Here is a 19,028-nt window from a genome sequence, read left to right as displayed (position 1 = left end):
GGGTTGGCTGGCAGCTTATGGTCATCATAAAAGAAACCTGATTTCTGCACTGACATTGGCAACTTTTCACTTGCTTTCTGGGTCAGTTGTGAAAGGGAACATGAGGTGACAATCTCTGTTTCCAAGGCAAGAAGAGGGCACTATCCAAGTCAATTTCCATCAGCCCCTAGCACTGCCGCATTGAGGGATGGGTTTGTTTGTACAGCACATCACATGCTGCTCCAGAAAGATATTTCTAAATACAGGATGCTTTTAAAGCATTTTATAGTTATTCCTAAAACTTCTCTGGCCTCTCTGCATCATTTAGAGCCACTGCATATTAACTACCATACATACAGGTACCACTGACCACATCAGTAATCTTAGACAATAGGATTCTCTAACACAAAGATTTAAAATGTTTCATACAGCTATGGATTCTATGCTCATTTTATACACACAGAACATCTTGTACATTCAATTTACTATAATAGGTCTTTGCCATGTACTATTATCTCTGGTGCTGTGATGTACTCAACTCAAGAGTGCCATATCAACTCTTCCTGGTTCTGCCTTCAAATCTGATCAGCAACTTGTCTTAACCCCATGTAGTTAAAAGAGAATCCTATCACACTTTTCATTCTTATCATTATAGGGAGAGCTGGTAGTGAACTGAACACTAAGAAGCTGCCAAAGCAGCTATCATTGGGACTGGGGACAAAAAGAGAGCTGGGCTCCCTTAATCTAACACTTGGCACCATTGGCCCATGCTCCCCTCTGGGAGTACTATGTGGGTCAGGAACCAAGCCAGATTTATCCCTTCCCTTAAGCCTTCTTGACCCCAGCACCTGGGGCCAACTGCCTGTACCTGCACCATCTGATGGGACTGGAGCTCCTCCAACTATGGGGGGGCGGGGAGTGGAGAGGGGAAGAGAGCTAGGCTTGACTGGGCCCCCTCATGATGACCACTCCAAACCCAATGTTCTATCACCTCTCTGGGATAACAAATTTCTCCTGTTGTTAGCTAATGTAATTTGTCCTGTACCTCAAGTGGTAGCAGTCTTGTGCTACAATGCTGAGGATTTAAGGTTCAAATCCTGCTGATGCTATAGGATACAGGTGGCTGTAGCAGTTACACCTCAACAATAGAATGTGTCTGTTTTACTTTAAAAAAAACCTAGGAAATTACATTTAAAAATACGTTAAAAGTATGTTATTTAGGTTGCAAATCTGACACTCAAAAGTTAAGAAATGTCAGGTATCCATGCAACCTTAATTTTAACCCCCTGCTGGATACACCCTACGATACATTCTTTAATTACATGATCACATACTATTTTCTCCACAGGTTGCCTGTCTTATTAAGCGCAGAAGATGGAAGCCCAAGGTTGCATGGACATTTAAGATTTCATGGGCCACTGTAATTCTGGCATTTCCTAACTTTCAAGGGCTTTAATTTGCAACCTAAATAATGTTTGTGTACTATGCTTTTGTATTCAATGAATAAAATGCCTTATCGAATGCTTTACTCTCAAATTAATTCCTCCCCACACGTAACTCTGACACAACCTCAAAAATCAAGTGCAGCTGTCTATACTCTTGTAAGACCCCAAAACATGTCTGTATTTTACATTTATTATAAAAAATAACCATAGGTGCTACACAAACCTTGTAAGATTCTACTGCCCAGTCATATGGAGCAAGTAATTTTTGTTGCATGAGTAAATTATCAGTTTTTTCATAAGAGCCAGTGAGTTGATTTTGTGCCTCTGATGGTAAATTTGTCTCAAAAATTTACTAAGGCTGTGTTAATCCATATAGTGTAAAACATCATTCTTCCCCTTTATCAGTGATCATCACCACTTCCTCTCTGGCATTATTTAACAAAGATGGCTTTTCAATTTAGAGGTTTATTACCCCCACTAGCCCAACCTTCACAAAACTCCTCTTGCTCAAAAACAGAAAAAAAGAGTCAACAAATAAACATCTTTTATATTTATATTTTACGGTGCATTTTTACCACTGAATGCACTATGCATTTTTTATTCACCTGATTGCCTTCATCTCTGTGTTATTACTGTATTTAGCATACCATCAGCAGCCAAGCAGAACCAAACAACCCCATGTTCAGACTTCAAAGCAGGTGAAACATTAATTGTGGCGTCTGCATGTTTACAGTAGATGGAGTGACGTCTACCAGTTCTCCCAGCAAGAGTCACAGAAGGTTCTACAGACAGCTCAGGTCACTGCTGTGCTTGTAGACATCACACACCAATTATGCATCACCATACAGTTTGTTCTCATTACTTACTCTGTGTATACCCAGCCTTTTATGCCATATTAGTCATCTGGATTTATTCTCCAAAGAGCATCACTACCAGATTGATGCCCCCATTTGCCGATTGACTAATAATCTATTGCTCAACTGTAGTCTAGTTGATCTCCAAAAGGAATATAGCATCCTGGGCGTTAGCCTTAATAAGACCATAAAAAATCCTTAATTAGGAATAAGCAAGATGTGGGAATATCAGAGGGCACCTCCAAAACATATTTCCCACGATTCTTGGGGGCACCACTTCCTTGAATCGCTTCCTGCAAAAGACAATTTTGGAACCACCACCCCTGTAGGAAACACTCTGTACACCCAATGCAGAAAACGGTGCTATGTCAAGCTATTCTCTCATGATTGTCCACTCAACCCAGACAGCTCAGCTACCTTCTTTCCATACTGACCAACGGTGCCTTCAAATTAAGTCAAGTACTTCAGCATGCTGGGCATCAGAGCTGGTTAGGCCACACTGGATGTTACCCTGTCATTCGTGGGTAAATTCATTTCCCTTTGCTCAGGTCCAGTTCTTCATATTTCCAACAGGCTACCTGCTGTAGCATATGGCTTAAATACTGTAAAATTTGAAACATTCACTGTCAATTAAATGTTGCTATTTTTATCAATTTAAAAATATAAACACTTACATGGGATACTTTGTTTGAAAATTAATACACACGAATTAAGTTTCAATCAGAAAGCACAAACTGCCATATGCATGATTTTTGCATTTCAAAATACCTGGTCAAGAATAGACTTCTTACAAGAGGAACTATCCCTGCCTATATTATACGCTATTGGTATTCATCAAATTAACAATAAATTATACTATTTCCCCATTTCTATCTTTGCTTCTTAAGACTTTGCACTGGATCCTATCAATCACCATATTATATGAGCACCACCTCTTTGGAAAGGTCCTCAGGAGCTGTTAAATAAGGGATGCACACAGAAGCCTTCCAGGGACCCAAATGTCATTTTGAGGACATGTCTATTCAGCGAGTGAGACTCCATTCTTTCGGTGCTGGCACAGCAGCAGTTTGAGTTGCTGCTGTACCATTGGGGGGAGAGAAGTAATTAAAAATCTTCATTTCCTGCTCCATCCAAACCCCAACGAAGTGCATTGCATTTCTGAAGAAGTCCTAAGAATGCCTTCATCCATCCTCAAAGATCATATTTTTTCTGGCTGTGGACTGTTTCAAATCATGTCAACAATGCTCAAACCTCCAAAAAAAAAAAAAAAAGTGCTGCTTTCTCCTTCTTCCAGGGACTGAGCATGTTACCTACACGATATCCCCTCAAGCCCCCAGCAATATGCAAGTACAAAGCATTAGCCGGCCAGCAACCAGCTTAACTCAGGAGCAGCGCACACAGTTAATAAAATTGGAATCTTCCATGACTATAATGTTACATAAAAAACTGCAGGAAGCAAATGCCACTCAATGCTTACCACCAAATGAACCAAGTCTAAAACCAACACAAATCATCAAGATGAAATATAAGGATAAGAACAGAAAATGCACACTAGAGAATGAATTCTCCTTTTGATTTTAGAGGACTACAGATAAGTAATGACTACCTAGCACCTTTGGGGCTGTGTAGGCAGGGTGAGTACCTTCTCATACAAAGGACTTTATATTATGGTTACATCAGGAAACTATCCCAGTTGAGATGTGTGTTTATTTTCACTAAACAAGTCTGAAACAGCAAGAGGTGCAGCTTGTGCTTTGCAAACAAGGTGGAGGGTTTTCCCCTTTTGTTTCTTCCACTGAGTTACTGATTTATGAGCATCCTCCACAATGGACCCAGCAACCACCACCACGGGATAAATCCTGTTTGTGCAAACATTTTCAGAACAGACAGCATATCTGAGTCATGCAGGAAATCATAACTTGCTTCTACAGTTCACCTTTCACTCAAAACTCATTGCAATGAGCGCCTATGTCCATGGAAACCCACAAAGCAAAGAATGTGAGAGTTTTATCTCCAGGGCTAACTGTTTCATGCATCAAATTGGAATTGGCTAGAATGACGTTTACAGGGGGAAATCCCAATAGAAAGGCATTCCGGTATAGGGACTCTGTACAGTTTGCCAGTTTCTCCAAGTAAGCCCTATTAAAGCAAGCAGATGCCATGGGCAAAACTGACAAAATTATAGCAAGTATGACTCGTAGTTATATGACTGAATTGGAAATCTGTTGGACTCTGGGCCTGGCTCTATCACTGTGGGACACTGAGCAAATTACCTCTCTATCCTTCAGTTTCCACATTTGTAAAAAGGGATTACTACTTTCCTACCTCACAGGAAGGTTGCAAAAATGAATGCCAGTTTCCTCACACCATGACCTGCACAGCTGGCATTAGGAGAGGGGATGTCACCTAAAGTACTAGATAACTGAGGACAGTCACTGCCAATCTTGATGCCTCAAATATATCAGACTTGATGGACAAATTATCTGATCCAGCATAGTAAATTCATGTTCATCCAAAATATTTCATTAGGCATTGGTCACCACAGACTTATGAAAATAAGGAATCCAATAGAGAGGGACCAATCTCTCCCCGACCTAGCACTAAAGCCATAGTTTCATTCATAGTTGTTTCATTACAGGTTCCTGCATCTTTCTTCATACCAAATGACCCTGGCAGTAACCGTGGCAAGATTTTCAGCTCCTGCTCCTACCTTTTTGTTTGTATAATTCACTTTGTTGTTGCCAGCCCAGCTCTTTTGCCTGCTAAAGGTGCCTTTGTCTAAAAGAACAGTCAGAAAGCTTAACATGTATAGCATCAGTAGATCCTCCAGAAGAAGGGTCATTGTCCCTCCTTATATGTGTGTGTGTATATATATATATATATATGCAGAAAAAGACACTGATTCTAGAAACTGAAGACATCTTTTCACAGCATTTCTCCTGTCTCTTAGGCCTTATCTACATGAGAAAGTTGCACCGATAAATTTAAATAATTTTTAAACTGATTAAGTTCAACAGGTACAACCAGCCCGAAGTCTAGACACACTTATTTCAGTTTAGGAGTGGTTTAGTTTGGTTTATCTTAAACAAATTCCTAATCAATTTAAAGTAAGCCAAAAAAAAACCTGGTTTAAACCAAGAGTGTCCACATGCCCTTTTGCACCAATTTAAGCAAATTAGATTAAAACTACACCATAAAGTTAACATGGTGTGATTTTCTCATGTAGAAAAGGTCTGGGAGAAGCTACTATCTTAATACTGATGAACTGAAAATTCTCCACTATGGCCAGAAGTCTCTTGGACACCCATTGCCCATGCATCTGAACATCAAAACACCACTGACTGACTCAGACAGGAGGTGGCCTTTTAGAAAAGAAGTTACCAAAATGTTCCTCTGAACTAGCTATAAGATACTACTGTGGTGAGTGCAGTACAGACCCTATAAGTAAATAAATTACCAAGCGTGGGTGTGGGGGGGGGGTTATAGCTGAGGACACATTTCAGACATGTAACATTTACAATTCACTCACTGATCACAGTAGAAAATCTTTAACCCTTTCACTTCAAGAGCTCTACTGTACTTGCTATGTTCCTCCTGCTTGTGGCATTAAATTGACACGATACCAAAGGATAGATAATGTAACCAGCACACTGAGCAGCACAACAGCAGCATTCAATACCTAGATGCGTATGCAATATTCACAACTCTGAAGCACTTAAGCAGAGCCAGTAACTTTATGCAGGGATTTAAAGAAACAGTACACAAGCTAATTCAAAGGGCACTTTGGGGGAAGCGGGGAGGGGTTGTGTGAGGTTTGTTGTTTTAACACAGTGTTCTCTCATTTGATGATTTCACCCTTTTTGAAGTGGCCAGAATGTCTCTCCTCTGCTGTCAGATAGCTTACAAGCTATGAGGAAGTATCACTATATCATTCAAAGAAACACCAAGCTAAATCCATTAAAAAATGAGTCTGAGGATGCTGGAAACTTAATTAATTTACAGTTCTTACTATTTCATAAGTGCTCTGAAATTAATCAGAGTAGAAACAAAGAGCAAAAGAATAAACACCTGATTTCTCCTGGGTTAAATGGTCATTAAACTGTTGGGGGATTTATTTTAATTCCAACAGCAAGCAGGGGGCTAGGGAGCATCCACATTAGATTAAATGAGTACAACATTTTACAAATGGATACCACTGAATTCCTGTAACAGTCTGGTTACAGTAATAGGTTCCCCCCACTACTAAAGCAGGAAAGCCAAACACTACATACCCCAGCCTTCCTCTCTCATTCCCAGCCCTTCAGGAAGTTATGAAGCCAATTTTCCCTAACAGTATTCTCAGGAGGGAAAGTTAACTTCCCATAAAGGTAAAATTATTATTTTTGTGCCTCCCCAGAAAAGGTGGGGGGGGCACCAACTTCCTTGCTTTAGCAGAGAGTATGAGATTTTCCTGCATCAATGCCAAGAATAGACACCCTAAATTCAATTATCCTAATCTCTAGCTATCCAACAGCAGCAGGGTGGGACCAACTGATTCAGAATTTCTATTAACTAGAGACTTTGTATACTAAAAAGAAACAAAACAAAAAGGCAATGCACCACCAATTGGTTCCTGCTGCTCTCCACTCACCAAAATCATCCATTTCCTTCTATTCCTTCAATGTGAAGTCGTAAGTACTTCCCCAGCAGACCCATGATAATTGGCACCGTCCTCTTCCCATCAACCCTCCTAAGACCTGATGTACTCCTCTATCTTTATACTCAGCCTATACTAGAGTTACATGCTCTGCCGTACCTTTTTGGCATGTACTGGGGGAAAATACTAACTCTGAATGAACCACAGTTCCCTGATAACCAGAGATCAGAATGAATTTTTTATATATATGCCATTTAGTACATACAGACCTAACACAGATGACGAGTTGATGACTTGACAGTACATCCTCACTTGTAGAACCAACTGGTGTTAGTAAAGAGAATGATTAATGCCCCCACTTTCTAAAGCTTTTGTGACAGTTCCATGACTGGAAAAAGGTACGACATCTGCCACCCATCCTAGCCCACAGTAGTGCTGTTTTAAAAGTTACAGGGATATCAGCTACAATTCACGAAGGATATCCGTTTCAGAGATTATTACGCTGGTCAACTGATTTTAAAAAAGTAGTCACTTGTCTGTTATTTGCCAGGCAAGAGAAAAAAATGAATAATTTAATTAATATTATTCAATTTATTTACAGAGCTGTCTGGATAGTGCAACATATGGTAATAATTTTACAACTGATGGACAAAATTCAAAAAAGTTATTCATAAAAATTGAATGACCAGCGCTAAAAATTGCAAGATATCAGTTAATCAACGCGTACCACAGATATTCACTGTAGCTTCTGTGAATATTATATAATTGTTCAAACTATTTACCAAAGTATTCATAATTCCCTTTGTAATGTAAGGGGAAATAATAATAAATACTGAGCAAAGAAAGTTAATCTGAATCCAGATCATTTCAGTTTAAAAAAACAACACAGTGTGGGCCCCTCTAGTTTGCACCCACTCTTGTTCTCATTAGTCTTGCTAATATCCACATTCAAGCAGAAAAGTCACAGACAAGCCAGGTTTCTCTGGCAGTTACCAATGCTACCAGCAGTAGGAGCTTTGCATAAATTAAAAGTTCTAGTAGAGGTGAAGGAAGTAATTTTTAAAGTTGAGAAAAGGTGCCAGAACGTCAATAGAGTATAAATGGAACAAGACAGAACAGAAAAACTGGTATTAAAATATACAGATGAAACAGAAACATGATCTATCAAATCCAAATGTCAGAAGGTAGGGTGCTCTAGTTTGGGACTGCCACTATCTACTGGAAAGGAAGACTAGCTATTTGAGAGGAATGAAATGCATATAAACCTCCAGGTCAAGATTTTGAATACTGACTAGTGATTTTGGGTTCCCAACTTAAGATGGCTCAAAAAGGACCTGATTTTCAGAAAGTGCTGAAAACTACATTCTCTGAAAACTACACTTCTTTAAGGAATATCAAGTTGGGCACTCAAAAACTGAGGCATCCAAAAATCACTAGCCATTTTTGAAAATCTTGACCTCCAGATTTAGTAGCGAAAGCATGGGGGAGAAGCAAAGTGTCCCTGGAAAGCAGAAGCTACAACAAGGAAAATACTACAAAATACTTACTTTTACAGTGATATTTGATGTCTCAGGGCTTGTCTACACTACTGCCTAAGCTGATGTAATTTACATCACTCAGGGGTTTGAAAAGCGATGCAAGTTACATCGACCTAAGCGCTGTCCACACCAGCGCTAAATCGGTGGGAGAGCATAGCTTCTGCCTCTTGGCTGAGTTGGAGTAATTGTGCCTACAGGAGAGCAATCTCCCGCCGGCATAACACGTCTTCACCAGACACACTACAGTGGCACAGCTGCATCGGTGCAGCTGTGCTGATGTAGCACGGTACTGTAGACTAGACCTCAGAGAGAAAAGGGGAGGAGAGAATTACAGATGAGTAACAGTAATTGCTTGTCTGGATGTAATTAATAGTCAGTGCTTTAGAGAAAGAACCTCATTAATATGCATCTGTTGCAGATTACAAAGTAAACAACAAAAAAAATCCAAAATTCGGTACCACAAAATGTACTGTGACATCTATTTTCATTAGTGTTTAATTCTTCATATAAAAATATGGAAAATGTATTGTACAACACCTCACTATAGCAGTGTGCTAAGAAACGGGGCTGAGACTGCTGCAGATTGTTTTGTTAGAATGATTAGGTTTTTGTATTACGAGAATAAAATTAACAATTCTCTTCTATAGTATAAGTTAACAATATAATAATGCTTAGCAATTATATCACATTTTACATTTTCAAAGCACCATGTAAACACTACTGGTTAACATTTACATTAACATTGTTAATAAAAGGGTAACTGCTTAAAAATGTATATAATTACATTTCTAGAGCGCCTTTCACTACAAAGAGTTCCAAAGTGTATTACAGGCACTATATACAAATGGTTATCCACCCATTACTGAAATGCAGCCACAACTTAGGTGGACCCCAAAGCAATACAGCAATAGTTTAATACAGAAAGTAAAGAAAAACAACACACAGGAAAATGAAGGGCCTGTAAAAGAGTCACAATGTAATTACCCAAATTAAATCTCAGTCAGAACAAATTTCTTTACTCTTGCAAAAAGTCCCATGTATCTTTAATGATGGGTTGTGTATGCACTGTGACATGGCTTACCATATGGTGTGTGTGACACGTGCATAATATATAATATTCAAGGCCCCATGTACTCAGTGACAGGCTTGATCTAAGTCCTGTGGCAATATTTCTGTATGCTGTAGCACTCCAGTGCAGGCAACAGGAGATTCTGTGGTATGTTGAGAAATTTTAATCACTGAGGTTCTTATTTAATTTAATATGAAAATTAATAACACAATCAATAGTGTTCTTTAACCTGATATTAATTTCTATTTATTTTATGCTGCCTCTACATTTTTAATATTCAAAGTACTGTACAATTTTGGTCAAACTACAGAATAACTGTACTATAGATGCCAGAGGAAGCAGAGGTTTTGGCAGCTGGGTAGAGGAGAGTTGGGGCTCCTGGGAAAGCATGGGAGGCTGTTTGAGTTTGCAGACAAACACACCAGCTAAACTGTTAAAATGATAAATTGTGAAACAGTTAATGCTGACAATGAAATTGAGATCATTAAATTTCTAACTTATATCCCCTCTTCCCCAAAAGGGATGGTGCTGTTCACACCCTTCTCAAAAGCGATAGTTTCTGAATGACTTCAAGCTGAGTCAGGAAATACTGCATCAGCTACGTACAAATCTTTCACAGATTTTCTTTGCAAACAAAAGGAGTACAAAACTAAATTTTTAAAAATCGGAAGCAGGAATTCTGGAGCATAATTTGGTGAAAAACTCCGTAACACCTTGGTATACTTGGGATCCAGATCAAAACATGGACTAATTTTTTTTTTTTTGCCTGCATAAAGTACTAAGAAATATAGCTTACCCTCTCCACTTGTCCTTCCTTATGCTTCAATTTGTACGCTTTCAGCTTTGGAAGAAAAGTCTCAACATAGTTCTTGTCTTCCATCCCTTGAAGCAGTACCCCATGGAACGCCAACCTGCAGGTGTTTGCATGAATATCAGTATCCAGCTTGGAGCCAATCACAAGGCATAATTTAGGACAAGTCACAGGTTTTTCAAACTCCAGTAAAGCCCATTGTTGCCTCGGAAGCTGCCCTTCTCCTGTTTGGTCATTTTCCTTGTTTTCCTCTGAAGATTTTGACCCCTTAGATAAGTATTCCTCTTGATAAAGATATTCCTTTGCAAAATCAAAAGCATTCTCCAGGGGTTCTTCGCTGAAGTCAGCAGGAGCTGGGCTGAAGAACATCACTCTTCCCATGACTGTTTCATGACCAACTGTGATGTGAAACTTGGCCTTGGTCTGAAGAGCACCACGGAAATACTGGATTTTCTTCAAGGAGATGACAGCAGCATGTATGGTCTGGAGAGATTCTGGAGTACAGATTAGACCTCGTTCTAGCAGCTTGGGATCAAACTGGGTCACACAGACGCCAACTCTGTCACCCTGCATGGCATACGTTACAGGAGTATGGAACATCTGCATAGACTTGACTTTCTTTGTCACCTGTTTAGGAGGAAACAAGAATAAGAAAATTAACCGTATTTATATTTACCTGCATGGAATGAGCATCAAATCACCGTGTATCAAGCCCTGGCTCTCTGCTGAAGATTCACATCATCCAGAAGAGACTGAAATTTTAAAAATGGAAAGCAATCAGATTAAGAATATATTCACAAAATTACCTAAAATGAACCCTGACACGATTCTCCCAAAGAGTTTTATTTTCGTCTTCTAGAATGTAAAATCATCAATGCTCGGACTATCTTGATGTATGTGTCAACTCTGCGGATGTGCCTACCAGAAATCAGCAAACCAGTGAAAATGTGGTTAATGCATATGTCATGGAATAGCTGATTTTTCATCTTTCTATTTATTATAAAAAAGTAGTACCCTAAGATATCATCAAGATGTGTAACAGCCACCTATGTAACTACATAATTTTATTTTCATTACCCTCTTTTTCCTTTACCCACCTCTTGTTTCTCACACTCATTTATTGTATAGTATTAAATCAGATTGTAAGCTATCCAGGGGTAGGGGCCCTCTCTTACTATGTATTTGCACCGAGTCGAACACAGTGAGGTCTTAGAAGGTGCCACCACAATACAAACAATAAAAGCACAGTGCCAGGCATATTGTCTGCATTTATCTAATAATAAATATTAATCCCCACATTCATGCATAACAGTGTACAAAACCCCACATCAGTTTGAAATAAAAATATACATTCAACTGAACTAACTGCCAAACAATTCAAATAAGCCATAGCTCTATTTTTAAATATTAACATTTATTCTGACATGCACATGGACTGCTCTAGAACCCTGTGCAGGTAAGGAAATTTGCATGAGAATCTTATATTAACACATATGAGTAGCACTTGAAGACAGGCCCCTTTAAATAACCTCTGAAGTTTAACTGTAATCACTCTCAATTATAGTATATCCACATCCAAACTCTCTAACCAGGTTTAGTCATGTGATAAATAAATTATAATAGCAGCAATCATATTCTCTTCTATCCAAGTTTTTCTGCATGTGTGCTCATGCATGTGCCTACTTTAGTAAAGATTCATCATTCTTCACAGCCTGTGTGAAGTATTATTACATCCATTTGATAGCTGGGGAAACTGAAGCACAGAGAGGTTACATGATTTGCAGAAGGTCATGACATGCCAGTGGCAGAATCCAAAATGGAACACAAGCTACTATGGACCTTATTAGAGTTTAGAAAACTATTCACTTGTTCTGACGCCATCCCATGCACCAAGCACTACACAATACTCTCTCTCTAATGTCCTCAAATTCCCATACTTGATTCTGGTATGTTTTACTTTCATATTAACATACACATGTATATGCATATTAATATAATATTTAGTATTTTTAACATTGTTCAAATTTTCCCCAAATCCACAATGAAAAGCTACAAAAGAAGGTAGTGATTTGACTATATTTGGAAAGAAATGCTTCTTCAACAAATATATGAAGATGCTCACTTCAAGAGTTTAATGCAAGAAGATGCTGGAAGTTCCAGATTAGACTCTGCAGCTAAGACTTTCTTGAGTCTACAGCTTTAGCCCTCATATTAAAGAAGACACCCCTGGAAACATTTCTGAGAAATAAATGGTGGAGTTAGTTTTATTAAAAACATATTTCAAGTCATCTACCGTTCGGGGTGTTCCCCTCTACTCAGCTGATAACACCATCTTACTCACTGACATTCACACACAAAGGGGCTATCCCACTCACTGAGGGTTTTCCCTGAAATTGATAGAGGACACTATATCCCTTTATGTTTTAGTTAGTCTTTATTGATGTCCTTCACTGCTAACGAGCCATTAAACCACTGCCACCTATGTCTCAGAGGTAGCATTTTTTTTCCGGTTCTATGACTGACTAGCAGCAGTGGACACCCAGACGATGTTCAGCAGATTCCATTTAATGTCTAGTACTTAGCCCAAACTCCAAATTACTAATGGATCATGTAAACAAGAGTATCATTTGTGACTCAAGTTTATGGGATCAAATTGTCTGAAATATCAAATAATCCACAATTTAGGAAACTTCAAATGTAGACAGAAAGACAGAAAGAAAGAAAGAAAAAGAAAACACAAAATAATCCAGCACAGACTTGTGTTTATTTAAAGTGAGCTTGGGGATATTGGCCCAATAATTTACAAATTAGGCATGGTGCCTGTTACATTTCATTTCCTTGATATTATTGATCTTGGGGAGCTCATGATGGTGCCCATCATTTATAGATACAGTTTATTTACCATCTCATTAGCTGTTTAAAAAATGTAAATAGAAAAAAAAATCACTATCGGAAGTTTGACATTCATAAGCTTATGGTTGTATCAGTAATTTCAATTCAGCGAGTTCTCAAACAGAAGAAAAGAATGAAATAAGCTTTTTAAGATCAGTCTTGATTCAGCCTGATCAGGCCAAACCAGTTTAATTTAATAATGTTTCATTTTGGCCTACTCTGTGTGTTCTCTAAACCATTGTTTAAGAATATATTTTTCCAGCTTATGCATTAACCCAGTATGTATCTGCTTCACATACTTACACAAACAGACAACAACAGATCTGGAATATCAATTAATTCTTTGCAAGTAACTCTCTGGTTTTGACACAGATTTAGATGCTGGAACACATATATAGTATAATAAAATAAATAATATTTCTCTCTTAGATACCACTCTTTGTCCTTAGAACTCAAAGTACTTACAAGTTATTAGTCATTTTACCTTTTGTAGGGGGGTTACCTACCCAGTACATCAGAACACAGCTCTAAATTTTGACGCTTCCCAAGTCTGTGCTCTGAAAAGTAGATTATCTTTCCTCGGTATATAATGGATTGTATAATTAATGTGGCAACCAAAATCAGTACAACAGGCCTCCATTCTCATGATCTATTACTGCTTTTCTCCCCGTTCTCCTCCTCTCTGTAGAGCTGCAACAGAGATGTCAGCATTTTCTTGCTTTGTACCAAATGCTACTTTGCTATTCACAGCATACATACTATTAGCACTCATCTATCATACTCTGTCATATTTATGTTCCTGTTCACTGCTCAACTGTGGCAAGCACATCAATAAGCTGCATCATCTTCCACCTGCCCATCCCACTGTCTTTTCTCTGATGGGACTCAGCAGATCTGGGTTCTATTTCCAGCTCTGTCACATACTTACTGCGTGACCTTGTTTGGGCAAGTCACTTCGGCTGAGATGTTCAAAGTAGCCTGGTGAAGTCATCTTCATTAACTTTAATGGAAGAGGTGTCTAAATTCCATAAATGCCTTTGAAAATTGAGCTTGAATCTCTGCCTCAGCTCCCATCTCTACAACAGGGATACCATTTCCATTTTTCATTCTTTGTCCTGTCTACTTAGATTTCAAGTTCTTTGGGACAGGGACTGTCTATGAGTATGTACAGCACCTAGCACAATGGGGTATCAACCTTGGTTATATACTAAATAATAATTCCACCCCTGCACAATACCAGTAGTATACCCACCTAAGCAGTATAGTGGTCCGTATTATTTCTATGGTACAAAAGTAAGAAACCCACCTGACTAGGATCTGTAGATGTTTTTTTCAAATGGAGAGAGAGAATTCTTCAGTTGCCTCAATGTGTCCTCTTTATTTCAGCTACCTAATATAACACATTTAAGTTTCTGGATATTCCAAAACAATCTTAACACCACAAAAGTAGACCAAGTAGATAGGCATAGTTATGGTGCCTGCTCTGGGTGCACAAGTGCAGATTGTGTACACATAAATCAGTTGCTGAGTGCCTAAAAGAGAGGTCACGTCTGCAAATGTGGCTAACAGTCTGTATTGCAAGAGTGCAACAGGTGAAAGCTACTTCCAGACAACCACTCAAAGAGCAAAAATCTTCCAGACAGCGTTCCAGACTGTGCAGTGACACCGAGAATCCATTCTTACATTTGAAATCTATTCAAAGTATCTGTCTAGCCACTATCAGAATCAATCATTCTGATGGGTCATCTATACTGCTCCATACAAAAAAAAGTCTTTTTTTTTTTTCATTTGAGTAAACAGGCAATGTTAACAGTGAGGAGATTTTTCAAAACCAAAAGGAAAATAGAAACAATTCAGGGGGGAGGGATAGCTCAGTGGTTTGAGCACTGGCCTGCTAAACCCAGGGTTGTGAGTTCAATCTTTGAGGGGGCCACTTAGGGATCTGGGGCAAAAATTGGGGATTTGTCCTGCTTTGAGCAGAGGTTTGAACTAGATGATCTCCTGAGGTCCCTTCCAACCCTGATATTCTATGAATTCCCCATCAACCCCAAGGCCTCATCAGTTACTAAAGTGAACGGAGCAACTCAATCCGTCTAAGTCCCATTCCATAGGTAGGGTTTCAATCTCAACCTTAGACTGGATGCTAATCTTGTCTGGAGTCCTTATTAATTGTTTACTTCTACTGGAAAGTGCTGAGTAAAGTAAAGAGGGCTGGGGGTACTGTAGAGGAGAAGGAAGAATGACTCACAGAGTAAAAGCGGAACTGTGGAAACTCAGACCAAAATAATGGAAAAGATGTAAGTCCTACAGCCCTAATTTTGTTTGGCCAAAATCTTCAGCTGCTGGGAAATAAGAACCCTCTTAAAATAGGTCAGTCATGAGTGAAAAAAAAGAAATATTAGGATTCTATTCCTTTTTAAACAAAGCAAAAACAGAAAAAAATATAGCAGACACACAAGCTATTGGGAACCACATAAATTATGTATCCTCTCACCCTTGGTTGGAGTCATATTCATACACAGAAAGGCCATTTGCAAGCTACACAAAGATTAATATTGTTTGGGTGCACTGGATGCCGGGCTTCTAATCAAAAACAAAAGAAACAGCCCTTTTCAGACTAGGAAAAGTTATTGTTGCAGCCCTTTTCAAATCAAATGTCACATCTATGACTGTGTGTTTCACTGTACTACATAGGATGTGACAGGGAAGAGAGACCAGAGAGTATAAATATAAGCGAGAAACCCCTTCATTAAAAAGGCTAATGACCTTAACTGCTGTCTGCTGGAAACACTGTAAGTAGTGATATCAAAGCCCATGCTAAACTCTACCTACTATTTTGCTTTCAAGCATTTTTGTGCACAAGTCATGTGCATACTATCCTTTCAGCCAAGCACCCCAGACAGTGTTATCTATCTAGCTGGGCTGACAGGAGAAGACCTAGCAATTATCTTCTACATCCTTCACTTAAGCAAGCATTTGATACGTTTTTACCTATCCCACATCATTCCTGGCTGCTATCTGTACCCTCCTTTTCCCCTTACCCACCATCTCCCTCTTGTTCCCATCACAATCATATTTACAGCACAAATGCTGAGGACAAGTAATTGTGGGAAAGATGAGCAGAAATGTATACAGTTACTGTCAGTTAAAAAACAGAACAGTTTTTGAAGATGTACGTTCAGACCAATGAGTCCACAAAACAGAATTTGAAAATGGCACCTCATGTTACCAATTTATACTACCCTGGAAAGGAAAGGTCCTTCAATCTCTCATGTGGCAGCGCAGCCAGAAGGCTTACTGACTTCTACAGCAGTGGACAGAGCGAATGGACTTAAAAGAGCTAACCTGGTATTCTTTTATCCCTATCATTTCCTATGTTCCTCAACACAAAAATAGCAACTGAAGCTTGTAAAGAGAATCATATAACTACACAAATTTATGCACTGAATGAAGCCACGATATATTAGAATATTCTTCATTGTTGAACATTCAGATTTTAAATATCCCACTTTAAAAAAAAAACTAAGCATTTAAAAGGACATTGACAAGGACTTTTTTTATTTTTTTTTTCAGTCTTTGTAAAACTCTCTTACAAGTTCATCATCGGAAGCATCTTGCAGGGGATTCCAAATAATACAGAATAAAAATTGCAGGAGTGGGAAAAGATTACTATTTGCCTTTGTGTACATAAACTATATTAACTTGAGATTAATTAATTAACTTTAGATCATCACACTATATATAAGTGTGAGTGTCAGTATGTGTGTGTGTATATATATATATACACACACACACACATATTTTATATGTATATATATATATACACACATATACATATTATATTATATATATATATATATACACACACACACACACACACACTGACCCACATGCTCTATATATTATACATACACCCCAAATAAACTTAAATGGTTAGGCTTAAAATGTCTGACACTCAGAAAACTAAGTATTTCATTACAAGAAGTAGAAGAAAGAGGTTTTTGTAATTTTTGTTTTATGCAATGTATTTAATATTTTCAAATTATTTTCCATTAGATCAGCAGTTCCCAAATTCTGGTCTGCAGTGAACTGGCTAGTCATATAGCGCTGGCTTCTCCTCTCTATTTCCAAATGTTACATTAGATTAAAAAGCTAAAAATACATTAAATACTTACTGGTACTCTTCAACTTAAGCAATTGCTGTAATTGCTACAACTATGTTTGAGAATCCCTGCATTAGACTATATACAATGGAGTAATTTTCAAACTGTTCCAGGAAGTTTTAACAGTATGGCTCCCATTAATCCATTTGCTGCTTGTCCTCTTCTCCGGTTTCTGTGCTATAATGGAAATAATATTTTATTGGAAAGTTAGCATCTCACATTGATAGACCAGGTATATAGGGTAGTCTGGTAGGTGGTTTAAGCCACCCCACTCCTCCATGTACCTGGTACTTACCCATATATTTTCTCCATTTATACTGGGTATCTACTCCCAAATACTAGGTTCTTATTTGTATACCTGAGGGCAACAGTTAAGTCAATGATATCGCACACCTAAAACTGTGTCCATAACTTTACCTCCTAAAGTTCTCTTCTTCTTGGTATGGGGGTACATGGTAAATGGATCACGAAGGGGAGGAACTTAATTGAGCATAGTATCTCTGTCTGTCAGCTGGGCTCCAACAGTGCAAGGATACAGCACATGGGGATTGGTTTCTTGCCAAAAAAAAAAAAAAAGTTTGGTGATGAGAAGAACTAGAATTACATCTCATTCTAAAGGTCAGAAGCTTTAAATCATTCTTTTTCTGTTGCCTGGGCAGAGCACAAATATCAATAAAGTATTTTGTTCCATCGCACTCTTCTTCTTCTTCCATATAGCTTGGGTAGGTAGCAACAGCTACAAATTTATATCTAAGTTTGATATCCAGCACATTGCTGCAGCAGTGAGCTGGTGAATGTCCTTCAAGCCCCCAGCAAAAGAACGAAGGGGACATTCAAATATGGTGTGCTCTATTGTTTGTGCCTGGTGATCACAGTCACATACAGGCGTCTGCCTCATTTTCGATTTAAAGAGGGTTTGTCCACATCTCCCATGAGATGTCCTAATGAGATTCAATCTGCACCTGTCTTTCCAACATAAACCAAAACCCGGTGGTTCCTCAATAGGATCAACAACCAGCTGTTTGTTTTGAGCAGTCAAAGTGCTCCATGTGACTCTCCATTGAGCCTCAGCATCAAAGCTGGGGGTAAGGATCTTAATATGGTTCCATAGAGGGTTGCGGGATTTTAATCTTGTGTTTGGTGGGTTCTGCAGGTCATGGTGCAGTGGGATCCTCGTATTTGCATTGACATGATTAAGAAAGCAAGATGTGATTTGTAAGGTCCGTGGACTGGAGCCCCATGATGCTCCGACCAATCTTCTAATAAGCCCGACACAAGACCTGACCTTATCGCGGGTGTTCTTGAGGTGTTGTCGAAAGCTCAAACTGTGGTCCAGGGTTAAGGCCAAGATACTCTGAATTAGCTTCATGGCTAACACTCTCACCACAGAACTGCACATCAAGTTTGGCATTAGCCATTTTATTGTTCAGATGGAAAACTGTTAGCATGGGGTTTTTTGGATTAGGCCTAAGTTTCCAACATTGGAAATAATCAGCCATTGTGCTAGATCTCGGGTTAGGGTGCAGCTGAAGGTATGGAGGCTTGTATGCTGAACAGCTAGGACAATATCATTCGCATACATGAATTTCCTTGACTCTGTCACTGGTATATCCACAGCGTGTAGATTAAAAAGTACTAGGG

General features: G+C 38.7%; 1 protein-coding gene across 1 annotated transcript in view; it reads right to left on the bottom strand.

Annotated features, from left to right (window-relative positions):
* Positions 1–19,028, bottom strand: part of EEFSEC (eukaryotic elongation factor, selenocysteine-tRNA specific) — a 167,710-nt gene that overhangs the window by 62,449 nt on the left and 86,233 nt on the right. The window contains exon 5 of the mRNA XM_074957655.1: positions 10,318–10,959. Coding sequence (XP_074813756.1) covers positions 10,318–10,959 — 642 coding nt within the window. The remainder of the gene's footprint in view (positions 1–10,317; positions 10,960–19,028) is intronic.

Source organism: Natator depressus, chromosome 7, assembly GCF_965152275.1.
Source record: "Natator depressus isolate rNatDep1 chromosome 7, rNatDep2.hap1, whole genome shotgun sequence".
Taxonomy (NCBI): domain Eukaryota; kingdom Metazoa; phylum Chordata; order Testudines; family Cheloniidae; genus Natator; species Natator depressus.
The sequence above is the reverse complement of the archived record's forward strand: the minus strand, read 5'-3'. Positions and strand labels throughout refer to the sequence as shown.